The 23,125-nt window shown below is 52.3% G+C and overlaps 2 protein-coding genes across 4 annotated transcripts in view; one reads left to right on the forward strand and one right to left on the reverse strand.

The window, feature by feature from the left end:
* The window catches only part of Flrt1 (fibronectin leucine rich transmembrane protein 1), a 78,296-nt gene extending 67,457 nt beyond the window's left edge, over positions 1-10,839 (forward strand). The window contains exons 3-4 of one of the 2 annotated variants that reach the window (XR_015003191.2): positions 1,226-5,386; positions 9,615-10,839. Coding sequence is in view for 1 of the 2 variants with exons in the window: in XM_085693572.2 (XP_085549698.2) it covers positions 1,275-3,299 (2,025 nt within the window). In the remaining variant the exon portion in view is untranslated. Of the gene's footprint in view, positions 1-1,225 lie in introns of both variants that reach the window. The other variant, XM_085693572.2, reaches the window with a different exon arrangement.
* Macrod1 (mono-ADP ribosylhydrolase 1) overlaps positions 1-23,125 on the reverse strand; it is a 141,018-nt gene that overhangs the window by 100,212 nt on the left and 17,681 nt on the right. The gene's annotated exons all lie outside the window — the stretch shown is intronic.

Here is a 23,125-nt window from a genome sequence, read left to right on the forward strand (position 1 = left end):
GGTGGTTGAGTGAGCAGGAAGAGGGATGGAGTGGACACGGCTGAGTGGATGGACAGAGCAGAGCCCACCTGGGGGACCTAGTAAAGGCTGGAATGTTTCCAAGTGTCCTGAAGGGTGAGGAGGAGGTCACTGGATAGAGAGAGGCTGCCAGGAGCAGAGAGGGACGTGTAAGGGGAGGGTGTGGTGTGTGTATGAGAAATGGAGCCATCTGGTTCCTGGAGCATCCTGGTGAGGTCCCCACTGGACACTGCTCCACACTCCAGAGCTGTCCTCCCGGGCCAGGCCCTCAGATCAGGTTTGAGAAGCCATCACATTCTGCCCTGGGAGCCTCCTTGACCCTGAGTCTTACTGCAGACCTTCTCTGGCTGTATGAAGACACCCTTTTTTCACTGAGATGGAAAGATAATTTCTCTTTAATTGATTTTTTACCACTGTGAACAGTAAAATAATGAGAAAACTCTATGCTGCAATTTTTCTATTTGTGAAAACTGAAATTACACCTTGCAGAAAAATTTCCTCAGCGTGCTGACATCTCCCTCCTTTATTTGTCTCATTTCTTTAAATCAAGAAAGCTGATGTGTAAGTGTCCGTGTGCATGTGCATGTGTGTGTGCCCTGTTATCTCAGCTGGGGAAAGACTAGGTATGGAATTTTCCCCCAGAAAGCACAGAACACGGAGCCAGGAATCAGATCTGTTGACACCTCATTCTTCTGGGTATGAAACACATGGCTGACAAACAGGACGTGGTGTTTCACCACCAGACAATGAGCTCTGTCCTCCACTGCCCACCAGTGACACCGCTGGCTGCGTCTTTCCTGAAGGTTCTGGCGACACGCCTCTTGAGCTGACAGCCTCCCAGAAACAAGCTTTTCCTTCAGCCCTGAGTCCATGCCAGAATTAGGTCTGTCCCAGTCCTGTTGGAAATGATGGCTCATCCATGAAATCCATCCCACTGGCCGGCCCCATTTGTGTGACCCTTAAAGTGTGAGGTCACAGCCCAGGCTGCAGCAGCACACACTAAATGCCCTAGGGTGTTGGCTCCTCCCAAGGACCAGACCAGTGAACATCAGTCATTAGAGTCATCCTGGCCAGGGAGCCCTCCTGCCTCCAGGTTGGCATAAAATGGGCCTCCCTTGCTGCCTGGCCTCAGCCCTGCAAGACCCAACTCTGATGACTCCCCTGTCACTGTCTCACACTCAGCACACCTATCTTGTGCTCCTTGCAGGTATTGAGGCTCCAGGTTAGGTGGGTCAGACCTCCACCAGCTGTCCACCATGGTGGTGGCACACCCTACTGCCACCACTACCACCACACCTGCTGCCACCATCACAGCCACTGTTGTGATGACCACGGCCACCATGGACCTGCGGGACTGGCTATTTCTCTGCTATGGGCTCATTGCCTTCCTCACAGAGGTCATCGATAGCACCACCTGCCCATCAGTATGCCGCTGTGACAATGGCTTCATCTACTGCAACGACCGGGGACTCACGTCCATCCCCTCAGACATCCCTGATGATGCCACCACCCTCTACCTACAGAACAACCAGATCAACAATGCAGGCATTCCTCAGGACCTCAAGACCAAGGTCAAAGTGCAGGTCATCTACCTGTATGAGAACGACCTGGAGGAATTCCCCATCAACCTGCCCCGCTCCCTGCGAGAGCTACATCTGCAGGCCAACAATGTGCGCACCATCGCCAGGGACTCGTTGGCCCGCATCCCGCTGCTGGAGAGGCTGCACCTGGACGACAACTCCGTCTCCACCGTCAGCATCGAGGAGGACGCTTTCGCCGACAGCAAGCAGCTCAAGCTGCTTTTCCTGAGCCGGAACCACCTAAGCAGCATCCCATCGGGGCTGCCGCACACACTGGAGGAGCTGCGGCTGGATGACAACCGCATCTCCACCATACCGCTACATGCGTTCAAGGGGCTCAACAGCCTGCGGCGCCTAGTTCTGGATGGCAACCTGCTGGCCAACCAGCGCATTGCTGACGACACCTTCAGCCGCCTGCAGAACCTCACAGAGTTGTCACTGGTGCGCAACTCGCTGGCTGCCCCGCCCCTCAACCTGCCTAGTGCCCACCTGCAGAAGCTCTACTTGCAGGACAATGCCATCAGCCACATCCCCTACAATACACTGGCCAAGATGAGGGAGCTGGAGAGGTTGGACTTGTCCAATAACAACCTCACCACACTGCCTCGAGGCCTGTTTGATGACCTGGGGAACCTGGCACAGCTGCTTCTCAGGAACAACCCCTGGTTCTGTGGCTGTAACCTCATGTGGCTTCGGGACTGGGTGAAGGCACGGGCTGCAGTGGTCAATGTGCGGGGCCTCATGTGCCAGGGCCCTGAGAAGGTCCGGGGCATGGCCATCAAAGATATCACCAGCGAGATGGACGAGTGCTTTGAGGCGGGGTCACAGGGCAGTGCAGCCAATGCAGCTGCCAAGACCACAGCCAGCAACCACGCCTCTGTCACCACGCCCCAGGGCTCTCTGTTTACTCTCAAGGCCAAGAGGCCAGGACTGCGCCTCCCTGACTCCAACATTGACTACCCCATGGGCACCGGTGATGGTGCCAAGACATTGGTCATCCAGGTGAAGCCACTGACAGCAGACTCCATCCGAATCACATGGAAGGCCATGCTACCTGCCTCCTCTTTCCGGCTCAGTTGGCTACGTCTGGGCCATAGCCCAGCAGTGGGTTCTATCACAGAGACCCTGGTGCAGGGGGACAAGACAGAATACTTGCTGACAGCCCTGGAGCCCAAATCCACCTACATCATCTGCATGGTCACCATGGAGACTGGCAACACCTATGTGGCTGATGAGACACCTGTGTGTGCCAAGGCAGAGACGGCTGATAACTACGGCCCTACCACCACACTCAATCAGGAACAGAATGCTGGCCCTATGGCAGGGCTGCCCCTGGCTGGCATCATTGGTGGTGCCGTAGCTCTCGTCTTTCTCTTCCTGGTCCTTGGGGCCATCTGCTGGTATGTGCACCGGGCTGGTGAGCTGCTGACCCGAGAGAGGGTCTACAACAGGGGCAACAGGAAAAAGGATGACTACATGGAGTCAGGGACCAAGAAGGATAACTCCATCCTGGAAATCCGAGGCCCAGGACTGCAGATGCTACCCATCAACCCGTACCGCTCCAAAGAGGAGTACGTGGTGCACACCATCTTCCCCTCCAATGGCAGCAGCCTCTGCAAGGGTGCCCACACTATTGGCTACGGCACCACACGGGGCTACCGGGATGGCGGCATCCCTGATGTGGACTACTCCTACACATGAAGCTGGCCACCCCGGTGTGCTCACATGGCTCTGTCTAGCCCGCTGCGATACCAGGAGCCAGGAAGAGAAACTCCACAGTGACTTTCCCAGCAGAAAGCAAAGTTTGGGGAGGGTTGGTGAACACAATAGTGGGGTAAAAAAAAAATTAAACACATAGAAAGCAGAAGGGAAATTCAACATTGTTGGAGACATAATTCGTAATTTATACCAGATCATGAGCGTGAAGGGTTGGATTGGGACTTTTTTCCCCTGAACCAGATTGATACTACCTGTACAACATTCGTGTACACCTCAAGCTCCATTCAGGGCCATCAGAGAAACAGGTGACAGATGGACGTGATGGCATGGAGCCCCCACGCAACCCTACTGACTGCTCACACTGACAACTCAATGAAAGGTTTTGGGGTTTTTCACAAAAGAGCCCAGGGAAGAAGACTTTCTGCTACGGAGATACTGTCCTGAAACCTCTTCCCTGGTTCTTTCCATGCTGTTTTCTTTCCAGATCTGCAGAAATATGGCGTCCTCCATGGTATTCTTCGAACAATACCATAGTCAATTAAAAGAAAAAAAGAAAAACAGTCAAACTTTTCCTTCCAGTGCCGAGCGCTTCGGTTCCATTCACCGAACTCCGTCGAAGCTCTGAGGAAAGCCATAGCTTTCCCTGCCGTGTGGAGGTGCGTCTCTCTGCCCGCCTGTTGCCATGTCGTGTGTCTCAGTACAGATGGGTAGACAGAGCTGCGTGTCTGTCCTCTCAGCACCTGTGGGTCAGTCCTTGACATTTTCTCAGATGATAGAATTGCAAAAAGTTTGCTTTCTCCTAGAATCATTAAGTAAGTAAACCATGTGTGGGATGAGAGTGAGGTGGAGGGGCGGGGCCTCAGCCCAGGTGGAAGGTATTGCTGTTTCTTAGAGGCACTGGTATCAGCCTCCCAGTGGAGTTAGGAAGAATTGGCTGAGGATGCTTTGGAGTCCATCCTATGTCACCCTGCCCAGAGCCAGGCCACTCTCCTTCCTGCTATGGAGAAAAGCTTTCCTTCATGGCCAGTGTCTCCATCTATCCTTCCCCCATAGATCCTGTCCCCACGGTAGTGTTTACTCTTTTTCCTGGGACAGGTAATTAGTGCAGGGACTGTTTATAAATATACGTGTCACACACACATCAGCTGGCTAGACCTATTGGTTTCCATGGCTGCTCAAACAAAGCCCAGAAAAAAGAAAAAAAAATCAGAAAATCCCTGGGAGACACACACACACATACACACACACACACACACACACACACACACACACACACACACACACACATCTCGGCCATGCCCACACCAGGGGCTCTGTTCTCAAGAGGGAAAAAATCAGATTTCTTTGTAAAATACATCAACCTCCAAAAGGGTCCTAAGCGGGGCCCTCGGAAGAGCTCAGATTTTCTCCCCTCCCTGTGGAATCAATGTCACTATCATTTATCAACCGACACCACAGTGTGGTGAGCCGTGAGATTAAAACGATGGTAAAATAATGACAGCAAATCCAGAAAGGAAGGAAGAGCGGTGCCTGCGGTTCTGATGTCTGCTTTGCCCTATACTTGGGGAGCCCGGGTCACCATCTGTCAATGTGTTGCTTTGCCCTGCACTGGGGAAAAAAGTCATCAAAGGAAGACACTGGTCCGAGGGCAGCCGGATGAGAAGGGGTCCAGCTCCTGATAGTGGTGTTTTCAAAAGACCTCTGCCAAAGACCTCTGCCACTCTGTTCAAAGCAAAGGCAGGAAGAAGCAGCCAGGCAGCTGCCCGAAGTGTACCTGGGGGGCCATCCTCTCGCTGGACATTAAAGAGCCAACTGGTCCTTCAGTGAAGAGATGAGATTGAAAGAAATGGACCCAGCAGGTGCTCCAGAGTAGTGGAAAGGGGCACAGGCTCCTAATCAGAACCCAAGGGGTCATCATACCAAATGGAGACCCCAGCCCACCAGCCCCAGGGAGTGGCCGAGGGGTATGGACATGGATCATTCCAAAGGAGACCTCTCTTTCCTCTTCATCCCAAGTCATTTTCCCACATAATGAGGTCAAGAGAGAAGTTCCTGAGCCTCGGATTCAGGTCTGTATAAATGTGTGTCCTGGAGCTCAGCTGTCCCCGTGGCCCTAATAACACCCTGGTCTGGCAGCTTAGGCAGGCACGGAGGAACCCATCTGTGAGGAACAGCTAATGAAGGAGAGCACAGATGCTGGGCAGGCTCATCCACATTCTCCTTATCTATTCCCTGCCCCAGAAGGATCTGGACACTTTCATTGGTGGCCAGGAAAACTCTTAGGAATGGCAGGTGACCTAGACCCTGGGAACTGCCTGGAAGGCCCTACCTGGAGATTCAGGAACTTGTGGGCCAAATGCTAGAGCTGCTTGGGCTGTGGTAAGTTTCTTCCCCCACTGCACAGATAAGCCTGACCGACAGGGGCCTTGGCAGGCACAGGCAGAATGTCAAAGCTTGAGTGGAGCTCAGTCCACATGACACGCAGTTGGAGAATCCAGGGCTGGCATTGCCCCCTAAGGAGCACTAAATGCTGGTCAGGGTGAGCACTGCCCAGCCATGGCCCTGCAGCCCCTGAGAGCCCGCCCTATGTCATTTCTGTCTCTTTGTGTTTAACATTTTCCCAGTACCCTTTATTCTGTGTGTGTTGGGGATGGGGGAATCCTAGAGATTGCGTCTAGCACCTCTAGTGCAAAGCAAGCACTCTGCAACTGAGCTAGATCCCCAGTAGCCCATCCCCTAGCATCCCAAGTGTGACCTTTGTCCTAGTTTCCCAAAGCAGACAGAGAACCTGGCTTCTGGCCTCATGTTACAGTAGAAGAAGTTGAGGGAAGCCAGGGTTGACAGTGGAAGGCCTATGAGATCCTGTCTCGGTGCAGCTGACATTTCCACAGGGAGGTCTGTGGCGGGCCAGCCTGACCCTCCCAGTCTCTAACCAGCTGGAACAACCTCAGTGGCCTCAGCCTTGAGGAGTGTATTCTGTGGCATTTAAGGCAAGTTTAAACTGAAAAAAAAAAAAGCCAGTGACACTTCTTTGGTTAAGTGGTTTACCCTTCGTGGTAATTAGATGCAGCGATTGGAATCTCTTTTTCTATTACACGGCGATTTTACTTTAAATTTCCTCTTTAAAAAAAAAAAATGGGGAAGAAAAGGCAAGGAACGAGAGGCAGCAGGACCACAGGCATTTGCATTTTGCGAATGAAGTTTCTGGTAGGCTCAGCTCAGGCGTGGGGCCCAACGTATGGAATGCTTAAGAGATTACTAAGAATAAAATCTATTAATTAGTCATACTCAATTCCACAGACATGACGTGAATCAAAAGATCCCTTTCTTCCCTCATCTGCATCCTCTTCCTGAGGAAGCCTCCATCTTCCCTGAAAGGCCCCTGGCCTCCCTCCTCCTTAAATTGGAGCCGTGCTGTGGCCCAGTGTGGGAGATCCTGCCTTGGGGAGCAGGTGCTGGGACAGTACCCCTTCCTCATCCTGGGCAAAGCTGATAACCTTGGGAAGACAGCTGAGGCTAGGAGGAGTCCTTCCTGCCTTCCCTTCCTGGAGCCAGAAGCCCATCCCTGTTCCATGCAGTCATGCCTCTCCTTCTCAGTGGGCATGAGGTCTCTCAGGACCCCCTTCCCAGGGTTTCTAGTAGGCTAGCTGCCCAGCTCAGCCCCAGCAAGGAAGCCAGGATCCTGTTATGCAAATGTAAAGCATTGCCTTCCCTCTTTAAAATGAGGGTGACTGGGGTCTTTTGTTTCACGAAGGCCCTGCAAGAGCAACCCCTCCATGTTGAGTCTGGAAGGTTCTAATGGCCTCAAGGCCATGGGGGAACTGCTGCTGGGTAGCAAGGGCCAGTGTGGACTACGGAAGGGATGGGCAGTGTGTCTGGAATGGCCTCCTAGCCTGAACTTCCTCCCTTCACCGCCACTGGCAAGGGGAGTAAGTAAAGAGCCATACTCAGGGCCCTTCCCACCCAGCCCCCCACAAGTGGCAGTTCAAGTCCCAAAGCTAGCCTTCTTCAGACATCTGCTTTCTGCTGAACACACCAGGGAGGAGGCCGGGGCCTCAGAGCCTCTTCCTTATGAAAAATACAACAAGGAAAATTGGATGCAGCAGCTGGGGAGCCGTGCAGAGGCAGCAGGGAAGAGCTCCAGTGGGCATGGCGGCCTGTGTCCCCCAAGACCCAGATGACATGTCACAGCCAGGGTCAGGGCTGCAAGGCCTCCCAGGAGCCACGTTCCATACTCACTCAGACAGTGGCGCAGGTGACAACAGCTGATGCCGAGGCTGGATGGGTGCCAGGGTGAGCACTAACAAGCAATTCACAGGCTTTCCAGAGAGCAGAGAGAGGAGGTATTTTTTTTTTTTTGTAAGGAGGATAAAAAGGCTCAAAAATGCAAATCATTACCGTTTACAACCAAGCGAGTCTGCTAAATTGATTAGAAGAGATTAAACTCCTTGGGGGTGAAGGAAAAGGGGGATTTTTTTTGTGGGTTACGAACCTGCCCCAAGTGGCTGCCCACACAGCAGGCATTTTCCGGGCCTGAATGGGAGGGGTAGCAGTTGTTCCTGCCCTGATCCCTGAGGAGCTGGCATCTCTGAGGATTGCTTGGATTGGAGAGCTCTCACCAGGGCCACTGGGACAGGCAAAGTCATGTTGCTGGGACAGGTCATTCAACAGCTGTGCCAGTCCCTGGGCAGACTCTGATCCTGTCATCTAGGGTCAGCCTGCCTTGAGAGATGGCAAGCCACATCTGGATCAGACTAAGCAGCCTGTGCCATCATGTAGAGAGTAAGACTCGGAGCTGGAAGATGTCCTGCATCCTTATGCAGGAACCTGCTGCTCTCTGGGGCCAAAGGAAGAGTGAGGCCAGCTGTAAAGAGAAAACTGAAGGCCAGGAGAGACAAACGAAGGAAGCGGCCAGGGAGCTCTCTGTCTCACGAGGCATCCAAGCATTATCAGAGGATGTGATCAACAGCTTTCCAGACTAAGGTCTAGGTCTTTGTCTTGAACATTCTGGTTCCCATGCTTGCTTTATCACAACCCCCAGGACAGGACATACAAAGACATCTTTCCCCAGTCTGTGCTCAGGTGGGGTGGGGTAGGAAGGCAGGTTGACAGGACACATGCTGGGTTCAGTACTCCAAGCCTCAGGATGTTCCTGGACTTGTTCCCTCAAGCCCAGCTGCCTCACACCCAGGAGTAACCCATAGTCTCAACACTGCCAGCCTGTCCATCCATCAGAGCCAGCGGACGGTGCCTGGGGCTCTGTTCAAACACTCACCATGTTTTAGGCATTTGCTGATTCTTTTGAAGTGCTCCAGCTATTTGTATGAAATATCCACATTTATTCTTTAAGAACAACTGACAAAAAGAGTTCTTTTCCTCTCTTCCTAGACTTCAATTTTTTTTTTTTTTCTGTTTCTCCACCCCATCCCCACCATGATGTTTTGAGCCTGGCACTGAACCTCTGATCCTCCAACACTACCTCCTTTGATTTTTTTTTTTTTTGAGACATAGCCTAGGTTGGCCTCAAACACTCTATGTAGCTGAGAATGACCATGGATTTCTGATCCTCCTGCCTCTACCTCTTTCAGATTTTAATGTATTTTTTCCCCCAATTTTGGGAATTTCATCATCCCTGGGGTCACTCCCATTTTCTCATCATACTGGGGCTTGCAGAGTGTGCCACACAGGGGAAGGGCACCAGCTCTCTTCATGTCTCCCCTGACCTGTGTGCAGTAACAGCCTGGGGCTGTTCCTACTTCTGGAAGCCTTCCTGGGTTCTCTGAAACCACTGTCACAATTGACAGCTTGTACCAGGAAAGAAATGTGGGTATATGGTGGGCAGTGTGCCTGTTGGGTGGCTGGATCAGCCCCCCCCCCCACCGCTTCATACAGCCCCACTCCCAAGACCCTACAGCCATCATAGTCAAGGCATCAGCTGCTCCGTTCTCCTACTTCTCCTACCGTACCTGGGGTCACTGAGGACCAGTAGGGGACCTGGCTCACCTGGGCAACTCCTCCCAGAGGCATCCCACCCCACTTGGCTTCAGAATTGGTGTATCTCCAGCAGATGGGAAATGAAGATTCCGTGAGATTTGGCAGCAACCACAGCCTAAATGGGTGACTCAGTTTCCCTTCTCCAAGATTTGCATCAAGGGGGATTGGCAGAAAACTAGAGATGGGGGGGGGGGTAGAAGAAACAAGATCCAAGGCAACAGCCTGCCTTGCCTGCCACCCCTGCAGAGACTCCCTGCACTCCAGCCACCCGCCTGGAGGAACTAATCAGACTTTCTCTTCAAGACAGAAAACAAGCGCGACATGAACCGACAATCAAAGCCGCAGCAGGCCCCAGGCTGCCACTGCTCATTCTCCCAGGGGCCCATGGTTCCAAACAGCTCTCACCCTGCCTTGGATGGAAGGCAAGGTAACAGGTCCTCCAGCAGACCCCTCTGGTAGCCAGTTCCATCTCGGAAGGTTGTAGGGACAACGTGGCCACACCAAACCCCAAAATAGCCTTAGGTATTTCCCCCAGCCCAGCATGACAAACCTGAGACCGGCCGCAACCACTAAGCCACTTGGCCATACAGGGTATAGTGTGAGAATGAGGCCCTGGTAGTCTTCCACCCACCTCCCCAGAGAGGCATGGGGGGAGGAACCACGGGCCCACTGCTGGAGGTTGTCCTCTGAGAGGAAAAGGAGGAGAGAGTACTGAAAGCTGGGAGGCAACCAACCAGGCTCTGGAGAGCTGTGCTTGTGTTGGCAGGGACACCAGCAGGTGTGAGCAGGGATCCCAAAGGCCCAGGTCTCCCCAAAGGACCCCATTCCTATGTAAAGGCTGCAGAGTGGAGGTTTTGGCAGGGCCATCCTCCCAGTGGCATCCTCGTGAGCAGAATGCTTGTTGGTGTTGCCAAGTAAACTAGAACAGATACTGGAAAGTATAACTGGTCTCCGGTTCTGAGGGGACCCCTGGTCAGCCTCTGGGGAATGGATGGTGAGATGCCTGCCCAGCCCATCATAGCAAGGCAGGCCCCTGAACCACCAGTTTCCCAAGCCTGTGGCCTGCCCCAGCTACAGACTCAGCAACCTGGGGCTCCTTGGCTGCTCGCTCCTCTCTCTCTGTTTTCTTTTTCTCTGAAGGGCAAAACGGTCTCGGGGGTCTGACTGATAGGAATGCCCCTGCTGCGGTGGCTGCAGTCTGGGAACTCGCAGGCAGATGAAGCTCTGGTCCCTGGGAGGCCTGGGTATGCTCAGCCTCATGGCCCACCTGCTTCTCTCGGCTCTACCACCAGACAGGGGTTTTCCAGAAAACAACGACACAAACACACCACCACCACGACGACAACACAAACCAAAGTGCACTCCAAACCGCCCTTTGGCCTCCTTCAATGTAGGTGCCTTGAACTTCAATGTTGAGACGAATGTGACTAACTACTTGGTCCTATTTTCTGTTTGTCTGTTTCATATAAAATGTCCAAGTCCACCTGCCTTGTCCTTTCTTGAAATAAATAGAGAAATTTAACTTTTACAGTCATCTCGGCTGCTGACTCCGGGCTCCGCAGGCCAGCGCATCAGGAGCCAGGTGTCTGGAATGCTCCTCCTGAGCAGTCCCAGGCCTGGGGGGGGGGGGGGGGGCGGCGCTCTGCCGTTGTATTGCTGCACAAAGTAGCAGCCAGATAGGACACAGACTCTGGGTTTAACAAGTCTCCCAGGCAGAAACCAACATTCCGTGCCCGCTGCAGAGCCAGGTATGGTGGCACACCACAGGTGTGGAAGTGGAAGTGGGAAGATGAGGCGTTCAAGGCTGTTGGTGGAAACATAGTGAATATAGCCTGAACTCCGTGAGAAACAAAACCTCTTCAAAGATTCTGTGATGAGCAAGAAAGGGGGCTTGGAGCAGGGAGACCAGCTGCACCTGAAGCTTTTTAAGTCAGCCAAGCAGGGCGGCCCGGTGCCGCATGCAGACGGGCAGAGGGTCTTCACTTGGAGAGTTATTAATAAAAGCTGAGGATTATCCCCTAAGAGGCTCCGGCAACCATGTGGACACCCAGATAAGAGCAGAACTGTCGTGGCATTTGGGATGTGTGCTTGTTCCACAACCCCAGGGTTCTTCCCCTCCTTCCCAACAGGCACCCACCACATCCACAACTCCAGGGGCCTCAACAGTGTATCTCGCACCCCTGGGTGGGAGAAAGAAAAAAATTATTTTCATGAGAACAACAGGAATTCCTGCTAAATTTAAGATAAAGCAAGAACTCATTACTCCTTCTTAGATCTGCTCTCGCATCTCAGTGGGGGTTAATGAGTTTCCCCTTATATTCCAAGGAAGCAGTTTTTTCTCCACGCTTGCTGGCTGGTGGTCCCTGCAGGGGTGACCTTGAGCACTCTGGCCCATCCCCCATCGTCCATCCCTTAGACATCACTACCCATTATGCTGGGGCAAGAACAGATCAAGAGGGCCATTGCACAGGACAATACTCAAGATGGCCATTCAGGACAAGAGCAAAGCGGACAGGTTACAACTTCTCAGGAGATGCTTGGGGTTCAAAAGGGCTGTGCCCTCCTTCTCTCCTGAGGCTGTTATGGAGACTTTCTAGAAAATGGCTGGCCAGCCAGTCAGCCAAGAGATAGTTATTGAGGGCCTACTGTGTGCTGGGCCTGGGGAAACAGTGTTCCCTTGCTAGACGCAGTGGGATGAGGCTTCTCCAGGAGTGAGGATGGGCGCCCTGGGAGTATGGCAGGGAGGTAGGCTCCCACTGAGGGTGTTTCTGCAGATGAAGGTGGAGAGTTTGGGCCCCATTCACTACCTGAGACAAGAACAGGAAGGCAAGTTCAGTTCTAGTCTCTTCTGAAAGGCTCTGGCCGTGCAAAGGCTCTAGCCGTGCCCAAGCTGGCCCAGCCCCTAGTTACACCTTGGAGAATTCCTGGCAGGTTCTGGCTTGTCTCAAGCCCTTCCCCACTAGGACTATGAACGGTTCAACTCAGGAGAGCCCCAAACCCCCACCCAACCCCAGCCTGCTGCCAGTACTCCACAGCACAGTAACACTTGCTCAGCTGGGGCACTGTCCAAGCACACAGCAGCCCCACACAACGAAGATGACCCACCTGCCTGCTGACCAGCGAGGCCATGAAGGAGAGTGTCTTCAAGCATAACAGTAGCAATCCCAGTGGCCCAGTAATCACAGCATCTTCTCCCCTGCCTCCCTTGGGGACAGTCCTGCCCCAAGGTCACTTTACCCTCCACACACCTGTGATAACACTACAAACTAAATGGGACCCTGAAGCTCCCCAAGCCAGGGCAGAGGGTTGTGTTCTCAAGCTCTTCTCAGACCAGCAGCTAAACAGAAGCCAAGGGGCTGTGGTCACCACCAGCCAAGCAGCCCAGAGCCTCATTTTCCCCCAAAAGTCTCAGAACTGTTTATCACTGAGGGTAATGGGGCTGATGTCCTCTTAAGAACAGAATGGCATGCTGGGTGTTGGCGGCGCACAGGGGGAGGTCTAAGTTCAAGACCAACCTGGTATACAGAGCAAGTTTTAGGACAGCCAAGACCATACAGAGAAACCCTGTCTCAGAAAACCAAACAAACAAACAAAAGGGAATGAGTGCCTTGCTTCCAAGGGCATCCTAAGATCCAGGGACCTGAGTGATGCACCCCACTTCACTGGTCGAACTCTAAGTGACCATTCCAAGTCTCCTGCCCTTCTCCTCCCTCCTACTGGATTCTGGAACCTTCCCTTCTCTTGCTCTGATTTCCTAGAAGGGGTACCTGGTCTCACAAAGCATCCTGGACATGTGGTGTCCAAACCTATAAAAGGCCCAACACCCTAAGTCACAGCCCCACAGCCTTGTCCTGTGACAGGCTCCTAGCACCCTGTGCAGGAAGGCCTTGACCCATCCGAGGCCACTCCCTGTTCCTGAAACACTGTAGTTGTGGGTGGTGCTTGCTGATCACTTTCAAGCACTCCCAACAAACCATGCTCCCCAAACCACACACTAGCCACGCCCCTGCCCTCTCCCACCCATGTCGTCTCACCGTGCTGACACGGCCGCCGCCCCCCCTGGCCTCTGTGTCTGGCCTCTCCAAAGGACCCTCTAGTCCTGCAGCAAAGTAAATAGGCTCTCTCAGCGCTAACTGACAGCGCAAATGAAATCTTGCGCTCCCCCCTCCGAGATTTACAGGGGAAGTGAAATCTTATTTGCACCGCTGCCAAGCCGAGGCCGCGATGAAATTATGCCTCGAGAAGAGACCCGGCCGACTTCTCGCGGAAGCTGCTGCATCAGAGATGGGCTTATTAAAAGCCATGGTGGCCACATTTCAACCTGTTTCAGGTGTTAAGTAATTTACTGCCACCCAGAATTCAGTGACAGGTTTTTATCATTTTTATTTCCACGATGCAGGCAGACACCTCAACAGACCCCTGCTTACCGTTCCTCCTATCTCCCCCCACTTTGGCACACGAGTAGGAACTGGGGTGAGGCTAGGACCACAGTAGCAGCAGATACCCTGACCCTCTCCAAGGTCTTACCAATGCTAAGAGCGCCTCACACACACAGGCAGGTCATCCCCAAAGAGCCCTCAGAAGGTTTTCTTCATGAAGGCAGCAGAGGCATCAGCGACGTAAGAACAGAGACCATCTCTGTCCTAAGCCAGCCACAAGACCAACTGGTCTTCACGGAGCAACTGCTGTGTACTAGGCCCTGCTGGGACAGAGCACATAGCTGCCAAGGGACCCCCATGTCACGCAGAGGTCACTTTCTACCCATAAGTTTCCAGTAAATATTCCCGATGGCTAATGCAAACCTTTGGGCTAGGGACGTAGCTCAGGTGGTAGAGAGCTTGCCCAGCATGCACAAGGCCCTAGGTTCTGTCCCCAGCACTGATAAGCTAAGAGTGGAAGTCTTCATCTGAAATCCCAGTCAGGAGGTGGAAGCGAAAGACTCAGGAGTTCAGGGTCATCCTCAGCTACATACAGAATTCTAGGCTAGCCTAGGCTATGTGAGATCCTGCCTCAAAAGTAGTAATAATTTAAGTAAATATTCCTAGGCTGGAGATGTAGCTCAGTGCAAGGCACTTGCCTAGATGTGCAAAGCCCTGGGTTCAGTCCACAGAAAAGTGCCATCGTGTGTCTTGCCTGTGGAAGCTATGAAGGAGAGGGTTGGGGAGGCAGACCCCAATGTCACTGGGCATCTGCTCCCTGCCCGTCATCGCGGGGACCTCTCCATGCCAGAGCTGAAGGTACAAAAGGATCTCAGCCCTTCACTGTCTTGGAGAACACCCAGTCTTTCCCCTCTGCCTCCCCTAAACTGTTGGGGAATGTAAAGGCTCCTATTCTCCAAGAGCTAGGATCAAAGGAAACCAGGGTCTGGGCCATGGGTGGGAAGCAGCCCCATGACGCCCTTCCTCAGCAGCCCTGGGCAGGGACTGTTTGAAGCCTGCAGGCTGGGGGGATTAGACCTATTACAGAGCTCTGGGGGTTTATCCAACAGCCTTTCCAATGCCCCCTTTCTCTACCTGTTTTCAGATAACTCCAAGAAGACCAAGGGGAATCTTCAAAGCCCAGCTGAGCCAAGAGCAGAAATTCTTTAATTAGCTTTCTTTTGGATTGGGGCCCTGGCAAATGGATTAGTCATGGTGGGGGCAGGAGGAAGGGATCGGACTCCTCTTTAGAGCAGAGATTACAAGCCTGGGGTGAAGGACCGGGGGCGGTCTCTGGGGACAGGAGAACTCCTGAGTGGGCCCTCCCCAGCCAGCAACTCCTGGGGAGCTGGCTGGCAGATGGGAACCGCCATCAGGAGGAGGCTGTTCTCTGTAGAACCCTGCAGTCTGCAGGAAGCCAGCGTGAGAGGCTCATGACGTCGCCCAGGCTGTGTGCCTGAGTCTCATAATGAGTGTGTGCCTCTTCCCCATGTGACCATTCAGATCTCTAACTTCATAATTAGAGGGGATTTCCTAAAGGGGCACCCATCTGTGAGCGGCAGAGCAGCAGGCCTGATGGTGCCAGGCGCCAGGCATCTGTCACCGTGTGTCACCACATTACACCCCCAAGGCAGTGTGACACAGTTGCCTTGCTTGTTTCCAGGATAAGCAAGTACCTTTTTTCTTTGCTGTTGTTGTTAATTTGTTTTGTTTTTGAGATGGAGTTTAACATATACCCCAGCCTGGTCTCAAACTCATGATGTAACTGAGGCTGACCTTGAACTCCTGATCTTTCGGCTTCTTCCGTAGTACTGGAGTTGCAGGGAGCACACCCCCAATCCCAGTTTATCCTTGCAGTACTAAGGATTGGACTCAGGACTTCATCTATGATAGGCAAGCTCTCTACCAATTGAACCACAGCCCTGGCCCCCATTCCTGTTCTTAAAGGGCCTAGGGTTCCCGTCCCTCATACCACATAAACCAGGAGTAGAGGTGTATGTCTGTAATCTACTCAGGAGGTAGAAGCGGGGGAATTAGGAATTCAGGGTCATCCTGAATTGGATGTGCTAAGCCAGTCCTATCTCAAAAAAATAATTAACCTTTTATATTATTATGCAAGTTCAGCAGCTTGCTCAAGGTATCGGAAACTGATGTTGACACAGGAGCCAGCTGTCCAAGTAGGGTGTCTTCCATCACCTTACACTCGGGCCCATGGGAAGCCTTCCCTCCACCATAACTTAGCGCCTGTGTTATAAACCAGGTAGAAGTTAGAGCTGGGTACCAGTTAGAGGTAGCTTGGTCTAAATTACTCCATGCTCCCGTGCCCTCCATGTAAGACAGGAAGGTGGCATGTGCCTCATTCTGAGGCACTGGGTAAAGAAGGCTGGCTGGAGGCTAGGGTTGCAGGCGTGGGTGAGCTTAGAGAGGAAGGCTGTGGGGTGCTGGGCTCTGAGCTCCAGACTGGCAGCTCTCAGGCCGCAGCTCTCCCAATGGCTGCTTCTGCAGGGAGGTGTACCACAGTGGGTGGGAGGTGGAGGAAGCCTGAGGCACCACTGGTCCAGATTTCCCAGGACTCCCTCTGGAAGCATGAGCTCCCCATCAAAAGTAGCTCCATTGTGGTCAGGCCACCCACACTGGACTCTGGAGAGGACTTTGTAGAATATGCTGGCAAGGAAAGGCACTGCCACCTGCCACTAATGTGACAGAGGCTAAGTCCCTCCAGAGGGCTGCCCTCCACTGGGATGCTTTAGCCGACCCCCAGGGTCAGGTCACTACTTGTGACTGGGTAGTACTCTGGGGATATGCCAACTGTATGGATCATCTCTCCCATCTCCTCCATTGCAGGCCCAGCACCCCACATAGCTGCTGGAGGATTTGGTCACAGCTGAATGTGCAACATAGGAGAACATCTGACTCAGGTCTACAGAAGTTCTTGAAGGAGGTGGTGATGTCTCAGTCAGGACCTGGGGGACATTCAGAGTAAGCCAGAAAGAAAGTCAATGCAAGAGTGCTCCCAGTCAGGCAGTGGTGGCACACACCTTTAATCTCAGCACTCAGCAGAGGCAGGTGGATCTGTGAGTTTGAGGCTAGCCTGGCCTACACAGTGAGTTCTCAGGAAGTAGTAGGAGGATCAGATGTTCAAGGTCATCATGGTGAGTTCTAAGCCAGATTGACTACATGAGACCTTGTCTTTAAAATAAACAAAGAAAAAATGAATCCTCTAGCTGTCTGCAGTGGAGAGGATGGGAGAAGAGATGAGCAAAAAGAAGCAGGAAAAGCCAGGAATGGCTTATATCTGCAGTCTTAGCAGGTGGAAGGCTGAGGCAGGAGGATTACTGCAAGTTTAAAGCCAACCTTAACTACATAGTAAATCCAGGTCAAGCAGGGCTAGATTGAGAGCCTTTCTCAGAAAGTAACAGCAGAGGCCACCATGTGGAGGCCACCATGTGGAGGCCACCATGTGGAGGCACACACTGCTAATACTGGCGCTTGGAAGGCAGAAGCAGGAAGACATCTGTAAGTTTTAGGCCAGCCTGCCCTGGTCTACATAGTGAGCTCTAGGCCAACCAAGACACATGAGACTGTCCCAAAAACAAAACAAAAAAAACCATTCATCCCATTCAAGGCCTCTCTATCCCATGTCCCTGAGTTAGCAGTGCACCCCTGAAACCCAGAAGTAGCATCCATACCCTTGAAGAAAGTCCTGACCCAGAAGGGCACTGGCCACAGCCCAGAAAACTGGGACAGGATGCTGGGAGTAGCCAGTGGAGGGTGGGAAGGACAGGAGTGTCCATGTACATAGAAGGAAGTCATGTTTGTTTGCAGACATAAAGCAAGCATTTATGAGCCAGCCGGTGGCACACACCTTTAATTCCAGCACTCGGGAGGCAGAGGCAGGCGGATCTCTGTGAGTTCGAGGCCAGCCTGGTCTACAAGAGCTAGTTCCAGGACAGGCTCCAAAAGCTACAGAGAAACCCTGTCTCACAAAAAAAGGGGGGAGGGGGGCAAGCAAGCATTTATGAACACCTACTGTGTGCTGGGGCACCCAAGAAACAGCCATTCCCTGAGACTGTGCCACACCTGCTCATGGGCCTGCTCCCACAGCCATCTCCTTGGTGGGTAAAAAATGATGTTCTTTGTTTCAATTAGCCTTTTCTTGATTGCTGGTGAAATCCGCCTCTCTCCGCTTGTTTACTTGCCATTTGTTTTCCTCCTACCGGGAATCGTCTGCCCCCATCTTCCACTCATTTTTCTTCTGGACTCATAGAAGCTCTTTGCATATTTAGAGAGGTGTAGAGAAGTGGCCCTCTCCCAGGAAGGGAAAACCTCAAGATATCCCTGGGATGAAAGGGGAGTGTGGGCTTTGGATGTCCCAGCTGGATCTCCATCTCTGAACAGATCCTAACTCTGCCAGAAGATAAGGAACTTTCTGCAGGTGAAGCCCCTACCAGGCCTACATCTTGCATGGCAAACCCCAGCAGGCTTATTTTTTACTTACATGGAAAAGGTTCACTGCCAGAGGCTGGCCAGGTACTCTGCGTGGCACTCAATGGGAGCAGCAGGTAAACTGGACATCAAGTTCAAGGTTTGCATGGTTTCAGGCAAGGTTGATGGAACCATTTGAAAAAAGGTGTCAGGTCCCCAGGACTCAGGCAAACACCAGGACCAGGATCGCTCCCCCTAGTCCCAAGCACACCTTCCCAACCTCTCTTCCAGCTTCAGCGGCACCTAAAGAGGGACCCTGGCTTGAGGGACTCACACGCAGGCCTCACCCCATCCTCAGTCTCCTGACCTTTCAGGCCCAGAAGCACCTCTGCTGTTTATTTTTCCTCCAGTGCTTCCCATATTTCACTGGACAAATAACGCAGGCCATAAAACTGATTTCCAAAGCCCGTAAAGGCAATAACATTTAGGGAGACAGGAAAAATTAAGCCTCCTCCCTTCCCCGAGTAATGACAACTGGGAGTCCTCAGAGGGCATTCTACAGCTGCAGGCACGCTCAGGCTGGGCTGCAGAAGTCCCTGCCAGGCTGGTACATGGGGGCTCGCACATGCTCCTGGGCCCAAAGCAGCCACAGACCCTCTATGCTTCTGCTTCCTCCTTCCCTGGCTCTGCACCTCCACAGGACCCATCAGACGCTGCCTGGCTCCCTGGGTCACCCCCCCCCACATCCTGTCTCCCACTATGCTGCAAACTGGGGCCTGAGGGTGGCCCAGTGAGAGACCTACACATTCCAGCACATGTCCTTTAACTCCTGGGAAAACACAGGCACCAGTGTGCTCAATGGCCGAGTAGGTTCCCCAGTGGTCCTGGATTATCCAGTGTCCTAGCTGAATTCCTCCCTGATGATTACCACATGCTGTCCAGCACAAACAACATGGCTGCTATGGGCCTCTCCATGTCCCCTCCCCATTAACTCAGTGGCAGGACCATTCAAGGCTCTTAGAAAAAGATAAGGAACCCAGAAAAAGTCACTTCATGTCCCCACACTGAAGCTTTCCCTACCACAAAAGCTGATAGGAGAACAGCCCCCTCTGGGATCTTTACTGGGTAATCAGTTATATTCTGGGCTCCGAAGTTGCTAGAGGAAACTGGGACTGCCTGAGGCAGTGGCTGGGAGGGCAGGCAGGGCTGGAGGAGCTCTGCAGCCAAAGGGGAGAAGAGCTGCCTGGAGGCAAGAGTAGCCCCACAGACCCCAAAGCCAGGGAATCATAAAGACGCTGGGTGTCAAGAACTCCAGGCTAGAACTCTCCGCTGGTGTGATGGTGCATGTCTGTCATCCCAGCATCAGGAAGGCAGAGATGTTGGGATGAGGGCTTCAAAGCCATCCTGAGCTACCTGAAACCATACCTCAAATAAACAAAATCCAGCTGGGGAGATAATTCAGTGGGTACTGCAAACATGAGACCTCAGATCGGCAGAACTTACATTTAAATAAATAAATAAATAAATGCAAGCCAATGTGGCAGAGTACACTAGTGATTCCAGGGAAGCCGAGGACAGATGTCTGGGGCTCAGTGATCAGACAGCCTAGTCTAATGGGTGAGCTCCAAATCAGTGGGAGACCCTGTCAAAAAACAAGACAGCTCAGTGAGGATGCTTACTGCCAACCCCTGATGACCTGAGTTGGATCCACAGACTCACGCTGTGGAAGAACTATGACCCCTAAAAGCTGTCCTCTGGCCTCCATATGCATGCCATGGCATGACTGTTCACACACACATACGTAAATATAGTTTTAAACATTTAAACAAGGTGGATGGCTCCCTAGGAAAGATGTCTGAGGGTGTCTGGCCTCTGGCCTCCACATACGAATACACCCATGTACCCCACTCCACAAAAAGCCCCCTCTTCAGGACACACACACTTTCACCAAGGAGAATGTGGTCCCCAAGCCAGGAGGGGACACCAGGGCAGCTTAGTCTCACTCCCAGAGTCCATCATCACTCATCCCCCACTTTTGAAGTTTAACTACATCATGGCATAGAGTAGGCTTGACTGAAGAGTTGGAGAGAGGTGAAGAACAAGGGGTCTTCCCCAGGCCTCCCAGAGGGTCAGTAGGCTGGGGAAGCAGCATAGAAGCTGGCAGGACCTCATGCTGCCCAAGGGACTCCAATGCATATTTGCATGGAGCTTTTGGTGGCATGCTGGAATTTATGCAGCTGCCCGTGTGGTTCCTAAGGCGAGACGAATCTTCAGGCCGCTTTTCTCAGCAGGAACAAGTCTCTCCTTCAAATCGATGGTGACACATTTTTAAACTCCGATGTTAAGGAGGGAAAGATTTTGAAGGCCCCCCGGGGGAAACCCTTATTAGTCACAGGCTCCTGCTAGAGAAATCGCAGTGGCAGACTCAGTGGGCCTGGGCAAGACAAGAGGCCCAGAGGCCAGGTCACCACGGGAGGAGAGACAGGAATCACAGCAGCAAATAGAAAGCAGAGGGAAGAGTTGGGAGAGGAGGTGCACCGTGAGAGTGAGGCTCTGGTACAGTGAATGAGTCATGGGGGCAGGGGTAGCAGAGCTAACGGCTCTGTTGCTAGAGCACTTGCCCAGCTAGGTTCAGTCCCCAGCACCAGGCCACTAAGTGTGAAAGCTCACACCCCTAATCCCAGTCCTTGAGAGGAGGGGGAGCTCAAGGTCATCTTGCATTCCAACGTAAATTTAAAACCAGACAGAGAAACATAAAACCTAGACTCTGTTTCAAAAGAGGGGTGCTGGCGTGGTGGCACACGCCTTTGATCCCTAGATTCAGGAGACCAAGGCAGGAGGATCTCTGAGTTCAAGACCAGTCTGGTCTGCACAGCAAGTTCATCCAGGGTGTATTCGTTATTTTTCTGTTGCTGTGATCAAGGCAACTTATAAGAGAAAGGGTTTATTTGGGCTTATGATTCACAGTAGCAGGTAACTGGCAGCAGGCGACAGACATGGGACGAGAAGAGCTGAGAACTCACAGCTCAAACCACAAGCAGCAAAGAGCACAAACTGGGCTTGGCACAAGGCCTTGAAACCGCAAGACTACCTCTAGAGACACTTCCAACAAGGCCACAGCTCCTAAGCCTCCCCAGACAGCGCCACAACTGAGGACCAAGTATTCAAATGCCAGAGCCTATAAGGGGACATTCTCATTCAGACCACTACATGGGGCTACATAGTTAAGATCTATCTCAAAATAAAAATTGAAAAACGAAGCCAGGCAGTGGTGGTGCACGCCTTTAATCCCAGCACTCAGGAGGCAGAGGCAGGTGGATCTTTGTGAGTTCGAGGCCAGCCTGCTCTGCAAGAGCTAGTTCCAGGACAGAGAACCTGCAGATAAACCCTGTCTCAGGAAAGAAAGAAAGAAAGAAAGAAAGAAAGAAAGAAAGAAAGAAAGAAAGAAAGAAAGACAGACAGACAGACAGACAGACAGACAGACAGACAGACAAAAGAAAGACCAGTTAAGTTCTGTAAACACTGTAAAGAGAAAGTACAGTCAGCATGGGGAAACTTTGGAGGTGCCATCCGTGCTGGAGCCATGGTAAGATGCCAGCAATCAAGCTGCCACTGAGAGCCCTGACTACAAGGGAGCTATAGACCCTAGTTGAAGAGATCCCAGGTCAGCATGAGTAGCAGGTGCCAGGCTGAAAGAGGGTCTCCAGGAACCAGGCAAGGATCAGAAAGAACATGTGCCAAGAGCAAGGGCCAACTCTCTCTCTCTTGTGGTTTAGTTTTCCATTCTCCTCCTTCCTTCCTTTCATTTTCAGCGTTGGAGATGGAATCCAGGGCATCACTTATGTAGGCAAGCTGTCTACTACTGTGCTGTACCCGCAGCCCTCAACCGTCCCTTCCTTCGTTCTGTGTGTGTGTGTGTGTGTGTGTGTGTTATATGCATGATGTATGGGCACATGCATGTGCAGGTGGCAACCAAAGGTGGACATCAGGTGTTTTCCAGCTTATTTTTTGAGTCACTGGCCCCAGCTGGCTAGACGGGGTAGCCCGCAGACCTCTGTCTCCCTTACAGAGCTGAGATTACAGGTGTGTGCCACTACACCTAGCTTTTCACATGGGTGCGGGGGACCGAACCCAGGTCTTGCTGCTTGTGCAGCAAGCATGTCAGTCATTGAGCTGTCGCCCTAGTGTGACTTAGCCCTTCTTTCACTGTTTTAATGTTCCAGGACGATTTGGGGATGTTTTGCCTTCAGGGGGTGGGGATCTCACAATGTTAGTCCAGGCTGTCCGAGAACTCCCTATGTAGACAAAGCTGGCTTTAAACTACAGAGATCTGCCTGCCTCTGCTTCCTGAGGTTAGGATCACAGAGTGCTGTGACCTTGTCCCAGAAGACTCTAGGCAGGATGAGCTGTATGCAAGGCTCAATACAGGGCACTGTGAGCTCAACTCTGGTCCTGGCTTTTGTTTTGTTTTGTTTTGTTTGTTTGTTTTGTTGGTCGTTTTGTTGTTGTCCTTGTTGTTTTGGGTTCCGGCTCTCCTGGAACTCACTTTGTAGACCAGGTTGGCCTTGAACTCACAGAGATCCTCCTGCCTCTGCCTGCTGAGTGCTGAGATTAAAGGTGTGCGCCACCACCGCCTGGCCTGGCCCTAGTTTATTGCACTTATTTTTCAGTAGGGTAGGGGCTAGAGAGATGGTTCAGCTATTAAGAGCTCTTGTTGCTATTCTAGGGGATCAGAGTTTTGTTCCCAACACCCAGGATAGGTAGTTCACACCCACTTGTAACCCAGCTCCAGGAGATCTGACACCTCCTGCTGGCCTCTCAAGACAACTGCACACAGTAACCTACAAGCAAAGATATACACACTTACACATAAATAAAAAATAAAAATACCAACTCTAGCCTCCATGTCCACTTCCTTGATAATGGCCTTCACCATCCATCAGCTCCAATCACCTGTTAGGCACCTGCGTG

This window comes from Myodes glareolus, chromosome 7 (assembly GCF_982192425.1).
Source record: "Myodes glareolus chromosome 7, mMyoGla1.1, whole genome shotgun sequence".
Classification (NCBI taxonomy): domain Eukaryota; kingdom Metazoa; phylum Chordata; class Mammalia; order Rodentia; family Cricetidae; genus Myodes; species Myodes glareolus.